Source organism: Bradysia coprophila, chromosome X, assembly GCF_014529535.1.
Source record: "Bradysia coprophila strain Holo2 chromosome X, BU_Bcop_v1, whole genome shotgun sequence".
In the NCBI taxonomy this organism is placed as follows: Eukaryota; Metazoa; Arthropoda; class Insecta; order Diptera; family Sciaridae; genus Bradysia; species Bradysia coprophila.
The window spans coordinates 6,621,696-6,637,444 of record NC_050737.1 but is presented as its reverse complement, the minus strand read 5'-3'; the positions used below and the strand labels follow the sequence as shown (position 1 = coordinate 6,637,444).

The window sequence follows — 15,749 nt, the reverse complement described above, 5'->3', positions numbered from 1 at the left end:
AGGTGGCATACATATTTTATCTGTCGAGAACAGATATATAGATAAGTAAAAACTCCCTAGGGAGATAAGTTCGAGATTATCGTTCTAGATAGATAAAATCTATTACATAACTCGGGGTAAAAGTTGAAAAGTTGTTATGTAAAATAATATTTGTGGTTCCGTAATATCTCTCTCTTGGAATTGCCAGACTGTTATTTTGACGTGTAGTAGGCGTTATTGCCCACGCCTTCGGCTCTGGCAATAATGTCCTACACGTCAAAATAAAAATCTTGGCAAATTGCCAGACTGTTATTTTGACGTGTAGTAGGCGTTATTGCCCACGCCTTCGGCTCTGGCAATAATGTCCTACACGTCAAAATAACAAATCTTGGCAATTGCCAAGATTGTTATTTTGACGTGTAGGACATTATTGCCAGAGCCGAAGGCGTGGGCAATAACGCCTACTACAACGTCAAATAACAGTCTGGCAATTCTCAATTGCTGAAGGCTATTGCTTCGTTTACAGCCTGCTGTTTTAGGGAATTTAACCCACATACACGGCACATGTTGTATGCAAATTTTAAACGACGATGTCCATTTCAAATGTTTGGACGATAGAGATTGCTTGTGTTGAATGACCAGTGAAATATAAGGGAAAAAAAAATGAAACAAAAACATTTTCAAAAATTATAGCCTTGTGAACAAATAAACAATTTAAACAAACACAGCGCCAAAATGACACAGCATTATTCATATTATATTAATTGTTCGTTACAAAACCCCTTCGGGTAAGATATACTTAATAACAAAAGTCTATCGACTCGTAACAATAAAAAAAATTCTTTTTATTTTCTTTAACACTTAAAAAGTGTAATAAAAGACAAATTAATTTATTATTATTATTATTATTATGAAATCACTTCGCCTGGTAAACTGTAATAATAAACTGTCTGTCAATTTTAATTTCAAATCTAATAACAAATCATTTTCGCTGTAGTTGCTTTTAAAAAGTTTTAGCTTGGTAGACAGGGAGCATTTGTTAGTCAACTTCACAGAAGGATATTTTCTCCCAAGTTTTGACTGTTTGTGTGGATCAGCTGAAAAACAGCTAAAGGAAATTCATGCTGAAATTTCACTGCCTCTAACTGTACAAAGAGATAATGCAGAAACAGGACATTTCAAAATAGCGAAACAACAATACAAGTATTGTAAGTCTATTCGAGTAGTCAACGATTTTGTATTGATTTATATTGAGTCGTACACCCTTAGCAATTTTAATTAGGGTCTCGTTTTACCTTCTAACATAAATTAAATTAATCTGCGCCGCCTTTCCGATATCCAATTACTTTTTTTACGAAATGCCCCTTGTCTAAAGGCAGATCATTTGTGAGCTTGAGAGTAACATTGTTGTTTTAAGAAAAATTGGCAAATAAAAAAAAATGGTTGATGATTATCCACGTGATTATATTTTCGATATTACATTCACGATGGTGATAGATTTTGCAGAAATATTTTCAATTTCACTTTGGTTTGCATTAATCTGATCGATTGCGAGCTTTAATTAAAAAAATAAATATTTTGCACGACGAGGTTTCAACTTTATTATTTCGTAATGCACAATTTTCATACGAAAAAAAAGCTTAATTGTACAAAGTTTTTTTATGTTCTTTATTTTTATTGTTTTGTGATTATGTAAAAGCATACATACCGTAGGTACGAGTATCTATTTTTACACAGCCGCTCGATGAGACGATGAGTTGGATTTTATTACTTTCGCCTGCCACTTAGAGCCTTTTAACAATTTATTGAGACTCTTGTACTTTCGTACTTTCATATTTCATCTTTTCATCTCCGCTGATATAATTTCTTTTCATGTAGTGCATAAGAGGAAAGAGCTTTTTTTCACTTTAGCAATGGATGTATTAGCTGCTTGCTGTGCGTCGAGGAACATAATGACTCTTGTATTCCAGAGAATATTAAAAGAAAGAAAAAATTTGTGACAAGTAATAAAAAACGAAATAAAATTAATTGAAAATAAAACTATCTATTTATGCTCACGCGTCCGGTCACGAGATTCAATGTTGATATGATATATAGAAATATACAAAGGAAAAAAGCTAGCGATTGTATGCTTTCAAAGGTATACATGTCTGATGTGAGTTATGATTCGAACTAACAGACCTCTGAGTGTATAGTTTCTAGTTAAAACAAATAATATCAAGCAACAGACAGATGCATTGGATATTGGATTTTTTATTTGTTTAATTCAATAGGTTAGATCAGAAAATTTATTGCATATTCTTGGATTTCTTTAAAAATTGATTGACCTTTTACAATCGGTAAACGTATCGCGATTATTAGTAGGTTACTTTGGATGCTCCGAAAGTAATTTATTATATGAGGTAACAGTTTTGAGGGATTTTGCTAGTATCGCAGTAAACTTTTTTCGAATTAATAAATTACGTAGGAGCTTTCAAGAGCGCGTCCAAAGTTAAGTTGACTTTGAGGTTATGAAGCACAAACTTGCCAGTGAAAGTTGTCAATAAAGATGTCAATTAATTTCGGTTTTAGTTTTTATCAAAAATAACTTTCAATCGATAATCAAATTTTCAATCAAATAAGGTAGGGTGAAGTAGTAGCTAACCATTTACACATTTTACTAGTTTTGGAACATTCTAATTAATCTCTAGAGCCTTTAAATATTAATTAAGTCATGAAAATATTGCGATTATTATTTTTAGCTTATTTAATAAATATAACAATAAAATGTAAACAGTGCAATATTTCAGAAAAGCCAATAATCGGTGTGGCCTAAATTAAGCTTTTGCTTTTTATTGACGAAAGAAATATTATTATGGATAAAGTTTCAGGGTTTTGATGTTCGAGTGGTCGACAATTCATATTAATAACATAAAAAATGTTTAAAATTAATATTTGATAAAACAAATCGTGGTCAGACCAAGGATCCAAAATAGTTAATCAATAGTTGACTGCAAGAAATTCCATAAATTTTTCGTCATGTGCCAAATAGTGCTTCCGCAAATTAACTTTTCCAAACTACTGTTGCAACATCCGCGACCTCGTCGTGTTTTTCCAACATCATTTAGGAAAGATGTTATTTCTAGCTTATGCTAAAACTTTTTTTTATAGCATACGTCAGGAAAAACACTATTCATTAACTCAGCGTGTTCACCGGGCGAGAAAAATAGATTTACTTTACTAGTGAGGTAATGTGGCCTTTCCCTCACTAGTGAAGACCCTTTCCCTCGCTCGTAAAGTAAAACGCCATACTTTACACGTGAAATAATTTGATATCAAATTACTTCACTGGTTTAGTAATGTACTATTTCTGTACGTGCTCCAAAATCGGTCCTGAAGAATATAACTTTAACAGAACTAACTGAGCGACAAAAGTTAACGTCGGTGAATCAGAAAGAATTCTTGTACACGCTTTATTGGTCGGTATTTGTAATTTTTTGATCTAGCACTTTATAATATTCTAAAAATCCATATGGTTTCAAAACGTTAGCTTTATTTAGCTTAGAAAGTTATAACAACGACGCATCATGCATGGAAGTCTCAAAAATATTTTTGAAAAATTAACTGCAATTTGTTGTCGAGTAATCGAATTCAATAAGATTCGATGAGTGGGTGTTGAATCCACGTTTTTTCAATTCTGCAATGACGAGTGCTCTGTCTTCAGCAGTGAATTCTGGATCCAAGTTGAACACATTGAACGAGGTAGCGATTTCCTTAGAATTCGGATCTTCTGGAGACTTGGCTCTCCAACAGTGAACAAAAAGCGCCCATCTCAAATTTTCACCCTGCAGTATGCTGTTGTAGGAAAGAGCTGTAAAGGGAATAAAAACAATCAGAGAGTGTGATTAGGAAATTTGTGAGTCTGACATACTTTCCAGTCTTCTTCCATATGTTCCTGGATTTCCTTCGATTCCCGTGCACAGGAAAGGATATTTGCCGTCAGGGAACATGCATTGTCTCCGTGTTAGGTCTTTATATCCACATGCTCCATCTGCAAAAGCGTTTACGTTCACAGAACATTTTCGTATTCACTGCATGGTGTAACTTTACCTACGGCAATAGCGCCACGAGTGCCACTCCAAGGTGTTTGAATGTCCAACTCTCTTAAAAATGTAGTGTTTGTTGGACAACGGTCTTGATAACCCCAAGCGTCGGCAAAACGTGCTACGTAATACGCTGAGGCCAACGGCACATAATGTAGCTCATAATTCGAATACTTTCAGAATAAAAGTGAAACATTAAGGAAAACTGAATGAAATCGTAGTGAAAATAAAGATCTCAAAATTTAGAAAATTTGTTCAACGAGCGACTTGGCAAAGTTGGCAAGTGTTATTGTAATTTTCAACTTTTTATTCGAGGTAAACACAACGTTTTTCACTGCAAATGCTTCCGAAGTTTCAGCGGAGGTGAGAAAATTACTATTTTCTTCGCCTGCGTTGTAAAAACGTAGACTAACGGTCTCAAATCTATTGTCTTTTGATAAGTGAGTATACGATTTTCGAACTTTTTGTGACTTTTATTTTCACCAGGGAAAGCCTTGAATCAGTTAGCTTACCAATCCCCCTTGAACTTCAATCGTTGGTCCAATGTTATGACATTGTATTCCCTTATCCAGTCTACTGGGCTTACAATGTTGATTTTTGAAGTATGACAAATTCTCTTCGTAATGGCTTCGGACAACAGTATTAAATTTAGCAGCAGCGGTTGCCAGACAGGCAATTAGTATAATGAAGATGAAGTTACTATTCAACATTTTGTCGGAATTAAACTATCTTCAATTGCGATAAAGCAAACTGAATAAAATGTTTGAGCGCTCCAACGTTTTTATAATCAAAAGTCACATGGAATTTCGAATAAATTAGGCCAACAGATGGAACAAATGCGCAAACAGAATAAACGAATAATTATAGTTTTCGCACGGTACGAAGCATTCGTAAGGGTCTATTTGTTTGCCAGTCATCGTGTAATGTGAAAAAATGTTACTATGTCCATCATCATAGTCAATCATTACAATCATTGCACTATATAAAATATCTCGTCTAACTTCTTCGTGTCCAGTGGTATTATTCCAGCATAGACGCCGCATTGCATTGCTGGTTTGCGATGCTGATTCTCTGGATCAAAAAGCTCTTCGTTCTAGACAGGACTCACCTGAGTTCAGCTTTGTTTCAATCTCCTCAATCAGCTTCCTCCCATCTTGCCCTCAAGGGCCCATCGTTTCAATCGATATTGGGTAGAAGTGGAAGTTGTATGTACTTCTTTTGAAATTTCCCTGACAGAAGTGGCAGCACTCTGCATTGACATAATCGAACTAGGGGAACCAAAATGAGTATCCTGTTATTTCGGTATCGGGGAATCTCGCACACGCGATCATAGTATGCGTCCTTTTACGACATGTAACGAAAAGTCATGACTGTGCGAGATTCACCACTTAGATGTGAATCTCGCACACCATGAATTTGTGTGGTGTGCGAGATTACCCTACCCCGTTATTTCTTCAAATAAATTGGATTTTTTTAGTTCGGAACATATTTGAGATTTTTTATAGTTTGAAAAGTTATCGATTTTCCCAGTCAATAAAGTTTCCAGATTATGATATTTTGGAACCCTCAGCAAATTCAAACTTTTCGCCAAAGAATCATATACTTTTTCCAGAATCACTTAATTGACTAGGAACATCGATGATTAAAACTCTGATTAATCTGAAATCGTATTTTCTAAAAGTGAACAAACGGAACAGACAGTAAATTCAAAAAATCGATTCAGAACATATCGTGCTTTAAAAACCAATATAACCTTAAATATCGACCAGTTGAACTGTTGTATTACATTTGTACGGCTTAATATCTGTAAATAATTCCAATACTCACGAATAAGCTCAACTTCGGAGTATAGGCGTGCGCGCACGCTTAATACACTGAGTAAACATTGTGAATGTTATACAAATGGATCGAAAGCTCGTTATAAAGTCATATGCTTGTTTTCAAATCGCGATACACTTAAAATCTTTGTAATCGATCATTGTAATTTACTCTGTCTTTATTATATAGAAAAGAATCTATCGTGCGAGTCCATTACAATCGTTGTTTAAAAGTAGTCGCACATGGATATAATAACAAATTCAGTGATTGACGTCAACAGATGGAAATGAACCACATAATTTGAAAGTGTAATGCTAGTTAATCACAAATTGGCAAAATGATCGGTAAACATTAAACACACGTGGAAACAGGTGCTACTTAAATGAACTCAATATAAACAACACACTCTACGCGTGTTGTTTCAAACAAACTATTTATATTAGTGCAAACGAGTTTAATCCGACAAGCATCGATGCGGCCGCCAGCTTTTCGTTTAACATTGAAGACCAACTGAACTACAGCAGGGACAGCAATATTATCCTATTTTATGTTTATATTTTAGTCTACCTGCTTATTCACCAATGATTAGTACTCCACACGATATTAGAGGAACGATATACGGGGAATTATATTCGAGCGTAATTATCTCTGGGATCACAATTGTATACAAATATTTTGGCGCGCGTAACCGTTATTTTCATAAAATTGGTACTTCTGGAATTTGTTCTCTTATTATTCGTTCGTCAAGCGAGTCGCCGGTCTGCTGTGGGTACATGTATTGATAGATTTTACCCACTGAAAAGCCGTGCTTCCACCTACGAAATGAATACAAACTATGCGAGCTAACCTTAATTTATTGAACGAAAATAAATAATATTTACAACACGCTGGACGGTACACTGATAAAAAAGTTTTTGGCGGTGTACTTCGGATATGTATGATATACTTCTGTTATGCATAGTATGAGTCGGGTATGTATGGCAAAACTGTCGTATGTAAGTATGTAAGCAACATTGGTTGAAGCGCCGCTCCGAGATCAAGAGGTCCCCAGTTCAAACCCAGCACCAAACATGAAGAAAATTTTTATCTAAGCTAAAGTTACGATATAAATGAATAAGAACACGAAATAATGTACATCAAAATTTCATTTTATTTCGGATACCGGAGCAAACGTACGGGACGTTTACTGACGCAGTGCACGTGTACTAAACGTACCCGAAGTCCGATCCGATTTACACGACCACTACTTACAGTATACGTCCAGCGCGTTAACTTTTCTATCAGTGTATGTAGTTCAAAGTTGATGTCACCAAAATATTACGACTGTTTTTGTCAAAAGGACTAGACCGTGATCATTTTTCCATAATACTATATCTCATTCAGCTGTAGCATATTCATGTCTAGATTTCACTGACGTTACAGGGGACATATTTCCCACCAAAAAACATTACCAAGCATTTGAAAAAGGTAATTGTTCAAAATTTGAGGATACAACGACTTAGACCTGATGTTGTTTATTCAACACTGATCAGACAATAGAGTTAACTATATGGATCAGACAACAGAGTCGAACTTCCTAAACTTCTATTATTGTAAACAGAGATTGAAAAATGTTAAACCGGCTTCTTTATTAAAGAATCTTTAATTCCCAAAGACTCCCAGACCTAAAGCGAACCGTTTCTCAATTTTTGAACGCATGCATGAAGGTATGTAAACCGCGCGCTATCTATGAATTATGATTTCATAACGAGAGTATAAGTATATTTATCGCATACGCGGTGTGATTCCCCGGAAAAATTATTCACCTAGGATATATAAACAAACATTATACTTCTGTAAATTGTCAAAGTGTCATTTGCATATCTTGTTGTCTCGTTTTCGCTTATGCGATAAAAAAGAATATGCACGTATGACAAGCCGTCTCGGCAAGCCTCGACCGCTTTGTCATACGTGCATAATATTTAAAATTTGTAAATTACCTTTTATTCTGAGTTAAAAGCAAACTCGGAAAACGATCTGTTAATACTATTCGTACTCGTGAAAACACACATTCCGATATGGAGTGTATGTAACACTGTACCACTTAAAATTAATTTGCTCAATACACATCTCTTTGAAACGTGCGCTAGTGACCATCTCAACATGTTACTAGTGTACGAATGAATGAAAAATCCGAGCAAATTGTTTAACATCTCAGTAATTTGCTGTTAAATTCTTACGTGAACCGATGTAAATTAATCATCATTGTTCTATTACATTGGTTCGTGTAACTTTTAATCTACATGATACATCCCATGATCATACTTATTTTTTCATCATTGTAAAATTATCGGTTGTATTATATGCCGCATAAGCATAAAATTATTACAATTTTACTTTCACTACAATATAGAATTACAATCATATTCAGCACCATGGTAGGTTTATCGAACATAAAGTTGAATTTTGGTTGCGCAATACATTTTTAGTTCAATGTTAACGAATGAATGATGGGCAATTAATTGATATTGTTTGTGTTTTAATTTTGTATTAATACCCTATACGATGAATTAAATTAATTACCATGCTATTTTTGCTAAAAGTGGCTCGCTGAAAATGGTGGGTTTTTTTTGCAAAATCTATGTTGCTGGTTTTTTTGCCTCTTCTGAAGTGTGGAACTGTAATAGAATTGATGTGTCGAAGAAGAATTTCCAAATGTAAAATGTTTCGCTGACGTTAGGTTTTTTTTTTTGTCGTGGCTCTCTTACAATTAGGGACATTATATGAAGTCTGCTGATGATGTTTAATACAGCCGATATATCGAGATTTTAGTTCGCAACTAAAGGCAAGCAACAAAATCCACTTTATTCTGTTGTTTGCTGCGTGAAATCTTTCGGCAAAATAGTTTTTAGAAAAGTTGTTTTCTGTGATCAATAACCTCAGTAGAAGTAACTAAGTGTAACAGAATATTATTAATGGGTATTTGGATAAAAACATTTTTTGAATCGTGTCACGAACTCTAATAGGTGTATTTTATGCCACAAGGCGTTCAATTTTAAATACAATTTTTTTTTTGCTTCTACAAACTAACCTCTCAATACGTGCACACACAAGAGAATATAGATAATTTTATGAAACGCATAAAGTCGTTTTCCATACCATATGCCGCTTAAAGCTAGCTAGCATCAACTTCACGAGATACATATACTATTCCACCTTTCTTTCGAATTAATTTAAATAAATATTTAGAACAAGCAACTTTTGCTTGAGTTAAACTGAAAATAAGCAATCATCTAATCTTGCCGTGTGTTAAGTATCTCTATAATATAATGCATTCAACGCTTGCAGCTATTTTGTTGTGAATTACTGGATAATGTTACACAACTCAGACCAACAGATTTGTTTTAATATTCACTGAGTGCGTGTGATACCTTTCTCGGAATGTGAAGATGATTAGGTGAAATTTTCTTTTCTGCTATAAAAACGAAGATTTCAGTTTGAAAAAATTGTCATTTTATGTTGTTGAACTGTTTTATTGTTTGGATCGTTGTAGATCAACGCCCTTTACAGTGTGACGCAAGTCTTGCTATTTACTTCGTGAACACATCGTACTGGTACCTATCAAAGTACCGAGGTACTGTTTCGATCTGTGAGAAAATTAAATACGTCTTTCGACGTTTTGCGTTTCGACGTGGTACTAGATACAGTGCTCTATCGAACACTATACCGACTTGCACACGAATAAGTCTATCGAATTAAACGAATAAAATTTCAATTTGTTCCTAAACTCATTCACTCGTGGCCAGTGTGTGCGGTTAGCCACCACAAAGCTGGACATACTAAGTATAGTACATACTACACGTACTAAGCTTATGAAAGTTTTTTTCTCCAAAACTACATACATAGGTCGCACGTATTCATGTAACATGGGTGATTCTGTTATAGATACAAGGTGCAATGTATCTATATTGTTGAATTTGAACCGATCATCATTATATTTAAAACCGATTTTATATTCGTCGCTTAAATTAAAATAGTTTTCATTTACTTTCTGACGCATTTGTTTCAGTTTTTTTTTGCAGTTGATCTACTTATGCAAACAAAACTGCTTCCAGCTAAAAAAAACAGCCGAAACGAAATGTACCACTCATTTCAAAGTGGCCGAGTGGTTTAAGTCTTAGAAATAGTAAATTTTGTTGGTCCTTGGCGAACGAAGCCGATTTACACCTATATAAAATTTAGAATCTGCTGTCTGCACTTCAGCAAAAACTTCTTCGGAATGCAATAAATTGAAAATTGGTCTACGTACGTCTAACATTCCTTTAGATCTCATGATCTGATATATTGCTGACTAAACCAACAGCTAAATAAATTTTTCCTATCCATACTGACAATTGTAAAACTTTTAATTGAAAATAGACCGGTGATCCAAAAGCACACCGCACACTTCTTGCACCAAGATAATCAATTAAAAAAATCTTTGTTCAGTTTATCGAATGAACGGGTATATAGTCCAGCCCCTTGTGTCAATCTGTTCGCTTTAAGTTTTTCGAATTTTTTTCTTTATCTCATGTGATTGAGCTGAAAAAGCGGTTTTTATGACAAATTTAAAAGTCAAATATCTACCGAACGCGACAACTTTATTGAAAGATTCTTTTATTCTTTGAATAATAATAATAATTCTAATTCTAATTTCTAAAAAAAATTATTATATGTCAAAAGCTCTCAAAAGTAAAGACATGTCAGGTACCCTCTGAGCATATACTCTATCTGAAGGTCTTTCCAAGGCCGACATTCGTACAACATTACAACAATTTATAATAATTTTTTCTTGAGTTATTGCCGAAAAATTGTTTTCGGTACCCTCTGACATGTCTTTACTGTTGAGCTCTTTTCACAGAAAACATTTTTTTTAGAAAAAGTGAAAGATACATGTTTCCTAGAATTGAAAGACGAATCCAACGAGCTATCACTCATTAAAATCGGAGACCGCTTGTTCCCAAAGTTAAAAAAATCGCCTGAAGATTTGGCGATATGACTCTTAAGTTGTTGCGTTCGGTAGATATTTGACTTTTTTTTTTTTTAATAAACCGCTTTTCCGAACGCAAAAGCGATTTTCCATTTTCCAGAAAAAAATGAGGTCCAAAGTTTTTCATGCTCAATCACATGTGATAAAAAAAAATTATTTTCTGACAAAAGTTGCTGGACTAATATGTAAATGCAACAATATTTCTTTATCGCACAATAAATATTTTAGAGTGTGAGCACAGAATAGTGACGCAAGTCTGTATACTACCACGGTAGCATAGGTGACTCTTTCTTGTTTTCCAGCTGTATTTGTTATATAAATGTCTAAAAGCAGGGAGAGGAGACATATATAATTAGCGAATTATGAGAAAAATGAAGTTCCATTACTTAAGCTGTCTTTCCAATGGGCTGACGATGTTATTTCTTCTGAAGTATTACGTATTACGTACCGGGCATGTCCCATGTTTACATTTATAAAATTATAGGATGAGATCCCAAATGATTATCCGCCCCGATTAGGGTCAATTATGTCATTTGTTACCAAACGGAGTAAGAAAAAAAGTTGTAAAAATGATTTCTGAAATCATTGCTTAATTTTAGAAATCATTTGAAGTTGTGAAACATCTGACTTTAGGCAGTGTGTGTTATTGTCGCAGGATTATTTTCTGCAACAAATGACAGTAAATGCGTACCTAATTAATCAAACGTACATTTACAAATTTTAAAATGTGTTTATTGAATTAAAAAGCAAATCGTTTCAGAAAAAATGAACCTCATCAGCAACAAAATTATAAGAATAAAAAAGATTATGCTCTGTGATTTGTGTGTCACTAGTAATTTCTAGAAAAAAAGATATCATCCATCAAAATCATGAGACAAGATGATATTGACCTTAAATTAGTTTAACGAAAAAGAAACAACTAACGGACCTACAATACACTAATCCTATTTAATTTCCAATTAAGATATGCTATTACCAAATAGAGAACTGAAAATTAATAGTGTACATATGTCTCGACGCGTACGTATACAATGCCTAGACGAAAAGTAATAACCAGAATTGAAAATTAACTGAGAAAAAAAAATTGCACGAAATTACATAATCGCGTATATATACAAACAAGTATATTGACACGCGGTGACTAGGTAAAATCATGTCAACAACGAAAAAAAAAGTTGAACTGAACACAGAAATTGTAGATATGCCGTTGTTGCGCATGGCAAAAAATTACAATAAAAATAAAAACGAAAGTGTCTAAGTTTCATGAATAAACCATTACTTTGTACATAAGAAGGTAGATTAATAAATGATTAAAAGGTGTGCAAAATTAAAAATTACAATCAATTGGCACATGATTCTAAGTTCAACAGAGTTACAATTCAAATCGAATTCGCCTTCCAAAATAAATCAACGAAAAACGAAACAAAAGAAACTTTTTTTTTTGCGAACTTCGGTTCGATTGTCCTATATCGTCGAAGTACGTGCGTGTAATCAATTCGTTTCAATATTTTAAGACCTTAATTTTTAATTTGAGAATCACTATACGTTATAACCGGACCTAAGATTGATAAATCAATCGAGACACACGAATTGTGACAGCCAGCAGCTGCTTTGAAACTTTTTAGCGGTATATCATGAGCAAAATGATGAATGGAGGTCTGAGGTATACACATATATACATAATAAACGGAATTGCAATTTTATAACCCTTTTTTTCCGTTTATCATAATCTCGTTTTATGAAATCTCGCCAAATACCACTAGATAGGTGAATTATTGCATTTAATAGAACAAATTATATTACTGTTTCTACATAGTGTGGCATTTTAATTTGAGTATATAATACACAAAGTATTCATGGAAATGCTTATGATCGCATGGTATACCCAGCGAGAAAATGTGTTTCGACATTTTTGGTTTTTAAAAAAAAAGTAGAGGCAGAAGCAATTCGTCCATTTACCTTGTTCTGAACAGAGACATGAATATAATTTCTGTCGACAATTATTTTTGTCGAATTAGCTTTAATGCTAAATTCAGAAAAAAAACATATTTATTTTCATGCAAATTTTAATGTGTTTCGTCATGGTCCCAATTATTTCAAACGTTCAATTAGAAAGGACTTGCATGAATTTGAGTCTATCGGTGTTATAATGTGTTAAGTGTAAGTGTAAACCGCTGCCTAGGGGTTATTTGCGGTAAATTTTTGTCGTTTATATGCTGGTTAAGAAGCTCTCATATCGTACGTTGAAAAAACTTAAGCAATCAAACTAGATAAAGAATTGTACACTTAATGTTACACATGCAAGAAAAGCTACAAATTTGTTGTGGGGTTCGTAAAACAATGAAGGTATGCTCTTAGCAGGAAGGAGATGTTCAAAGACATAGGACATTTCTAATAAATTTTGACCCTTTTTTCGTGATAGAGAAGGTCGCCCGTCTTGAATTCTTCATCGCATTTTTGTTCACAGGTTAAAATTTTAGATTTGAGATTAATAAGTGGATGGAATTCGTTTCGAATAAAGTAAAGAATTTCTTCATGTATTGTTCACGACAAGTGAATGGTGACCAGTTTTGAGTGCGTTTTGATTTTTGTTATTTTTGACGATTTTAACGTTATTCAGACTGATTGTTGAAAAAGGACTTTACCAAAATCAGTTGCTCAAACAACACTTAAAATTCTTTTAAACTTAAAAAAATTTTGCATAAAAATTTATGTCTCTTCTTGTTACAATACTTTTAGAAGTATTTTTGGTGCTGTTTGAGCAACTGATTTTGGTAAACGTTTGTGCTTATCGACTAGACTATAAGTCCTTATGTAATACAAAAGAACAAATCTCAATCTATCACTTCGGGATTTCATAATTTGGTTGACACTTTCAGAAGACGATTGCAAAAAAAGGCCAAGCCAATCGTTTTGATTTAGTAATAAAAGAGTAAAGCTCTTGAAAGCTTTCATAAATTTTACTCTAGATACCAGAGCCTATTTTTAGGAATATGGTTCTTAAAAATAAAAAATCTTTCAAAAATTCCTAAATTTATTGAATTTTTAATAATTTAATTCCTACAAATAGGCTCTGCTAGGTACACACACGTGAAGGAGATCTATTTTAATTTTTAATTTTTTCTGTTAAGTTTGACAGTAAAACAAAACAAAAACTTTTTGTGTCATTCAATGTACAAAATGATTTTTAAAGTAGTTGAGTGGGACGAATGGTAAATGGAATTTAAAAATTCTTCACCTTGTTTATTCAAAAGTATTGATTGGTAGGTACGTCAGGTATTTAACGAGTTTACTGAATCATGTATCGATCGATGTCGTTTCTATCTGTGTTTCTATCTAAAAAAAAACGACTTCAGAATATCCGATGATTTACAGGAAAATATTGTAATCCTTGTTTATTAAAAGTTAAAATTTTTCAACTAAAAATACGAGTTGATCTTATACTTATATCAGTTTGCCAGTGCGTCTAAGCAAAGCAAGATGCATCCCACAATTATAGTTTTCCTATTGTCAATGGAGATAGCATCGAGTCGATTGGACGCTTATCGTCATTCCTAAATAACATTCTCGTCATTTAGGTATTTAGGTGTATGCACGTGGCTCCCAATAGAGTCTATTGAACAATTGGGGGTTGTTAGTGTAAGAACAACTCTGCAGATATACCGAGCATTTGTTTATGGCAAGCAATGATTAAAACTTCATAAACTCAATCACAGATTTTTTTTGGCAATATTTTAAATTCAATGTGCGCTTTGTGATATCTGATAAATTAATCAGCAAAAATATGAACCAGGTGTCTGCAGTTTATTAATTATCGTTTTTGTACAAAATCGATAATTAATCAATTTAAAAAAACGTTGTACATACACTTCGTTGTATTTTGTGTGAGTGCTTGACTGTGCTAGCATAATATGTGGTTCAATTCCTTTCAACAAACAGTTTATTAATAATTCAAAAAATATCATTATGAGCCGCTACTCATATATCGTTAGTGCATTTAATATCCTTATTATATGGAGCTATTTTATATGTAAATTAAACTCGAAACCGATTTTATTAATTAAAATGTATTGACTTTTAGATATTAAATTGCATAAATCACATAAATTATGAATGGGAATGTGATCGAAAAGTAATGCAGTAACAATTTTTGCCAATAATATTTTTCACATCATGTGACAAAGACACACACAAAAGTACGTTATACGTCAAAGGCAAAATGATAAATTCGTTTTAATATATGTACGTGTAGGTACTTAACAAACAGTTAAAAACCATTAGTGCCATGAGTACCATTCACTTTGAGAGCGCAGTTGCAATCGAGACAGTTTTCATCTAAAGGTTGGTAAAATTTAATGAAGACTTTTATTTGCCTTTCGCTTGGCAGGTGTTTCAGTTTTTAGTTGACGATTTTTTGTTTATCCAATGCTACAGTATTTTGAAGCTGTGTTTCTGGTGGTTTCACTGTTTATGACGCTGTAACTAAAATGTTAAAATTGAAAACAAAAACTGAAGTGACTACATTTGAAGTGAATCAAATTTCGTTATTGTTTCTATCAGTAAAACGAAAAGCTCATTGTTTTCCGATTGTGCATTCCACCAACTCTATTCTTGAAAAATTGTAAGCTGGTATATGACGATGGATTGAAAAACTTTTCATCACGGACTATAAGGCAGGCAGGCATATCACCGCTAGAATCAAATCTCTTAATTCTTTTCACAGATGTATTCCAACAGTCTTCTTTTACAGAAAACAACAGAATCTTTTACTTCAATAGTTCTAACTTTGTAAGACCATATGTATATATATATTATGTCGTCGATGCTGTTGGTAATAGACGACTATATCAACAAAATGTTAT

General features: G+C 33.4%; 1 protein-coding gene across 1 annotated transcript; it reads right to left on the bottom strand.

Annotated features, from left to right (window-relative positions):
• Positions 1-3,493: 3,493 nt before the first annotated feature.
• Positions 3,494-4,832, bottom strand: LOC119085731. Its single transcript, XM_037196201.1, has 4 exons — positions 4,574-4,832; positions 4,069-4,234; positions 3,890-4,009; positions 3,494-3,829 (listed from the first exon to the last, which is right to left on the bottom strand). Exons 1-4 carry the CDS (start codon positions 4,769-4,771, stop codon positions 3,579-3,581), a joined length of 735 nt encoding a protein of 244 aa, XP_037052096.1. The 5' UTR covers positions 4,772-4,832; the 3' UTR covers positions 3,494-3,578.
• Between the last annotated feature and the right edge of the window lie 10,917 nt (positions 4,833-15,749).

Bases quoted from the DNA above. Each gene is read 5' to 3' on its own strand.
- LOC119085731 (XM_037196201.1), bottom strand. From the start codon at position 4,771: ATGTTGAATAGTAACTTCATCTTCATTATACTAATTGCCTGTCTGGCA. The intron at 4,235-4,573 runs GTAAGCTAACTG...TTATTCTGAAAG, and splicing joins TTGAAGTTCAAGGGGGATTG to TATTCGAATTATGAGCTACA. The intron at 4,010-4,068 runs GTAAAGTTACAC...ACGCTTTTGCAG, and splicing joins TCGTGGCGCTATTGCCGTAG to ATGGAGCATGTGGATATAAA.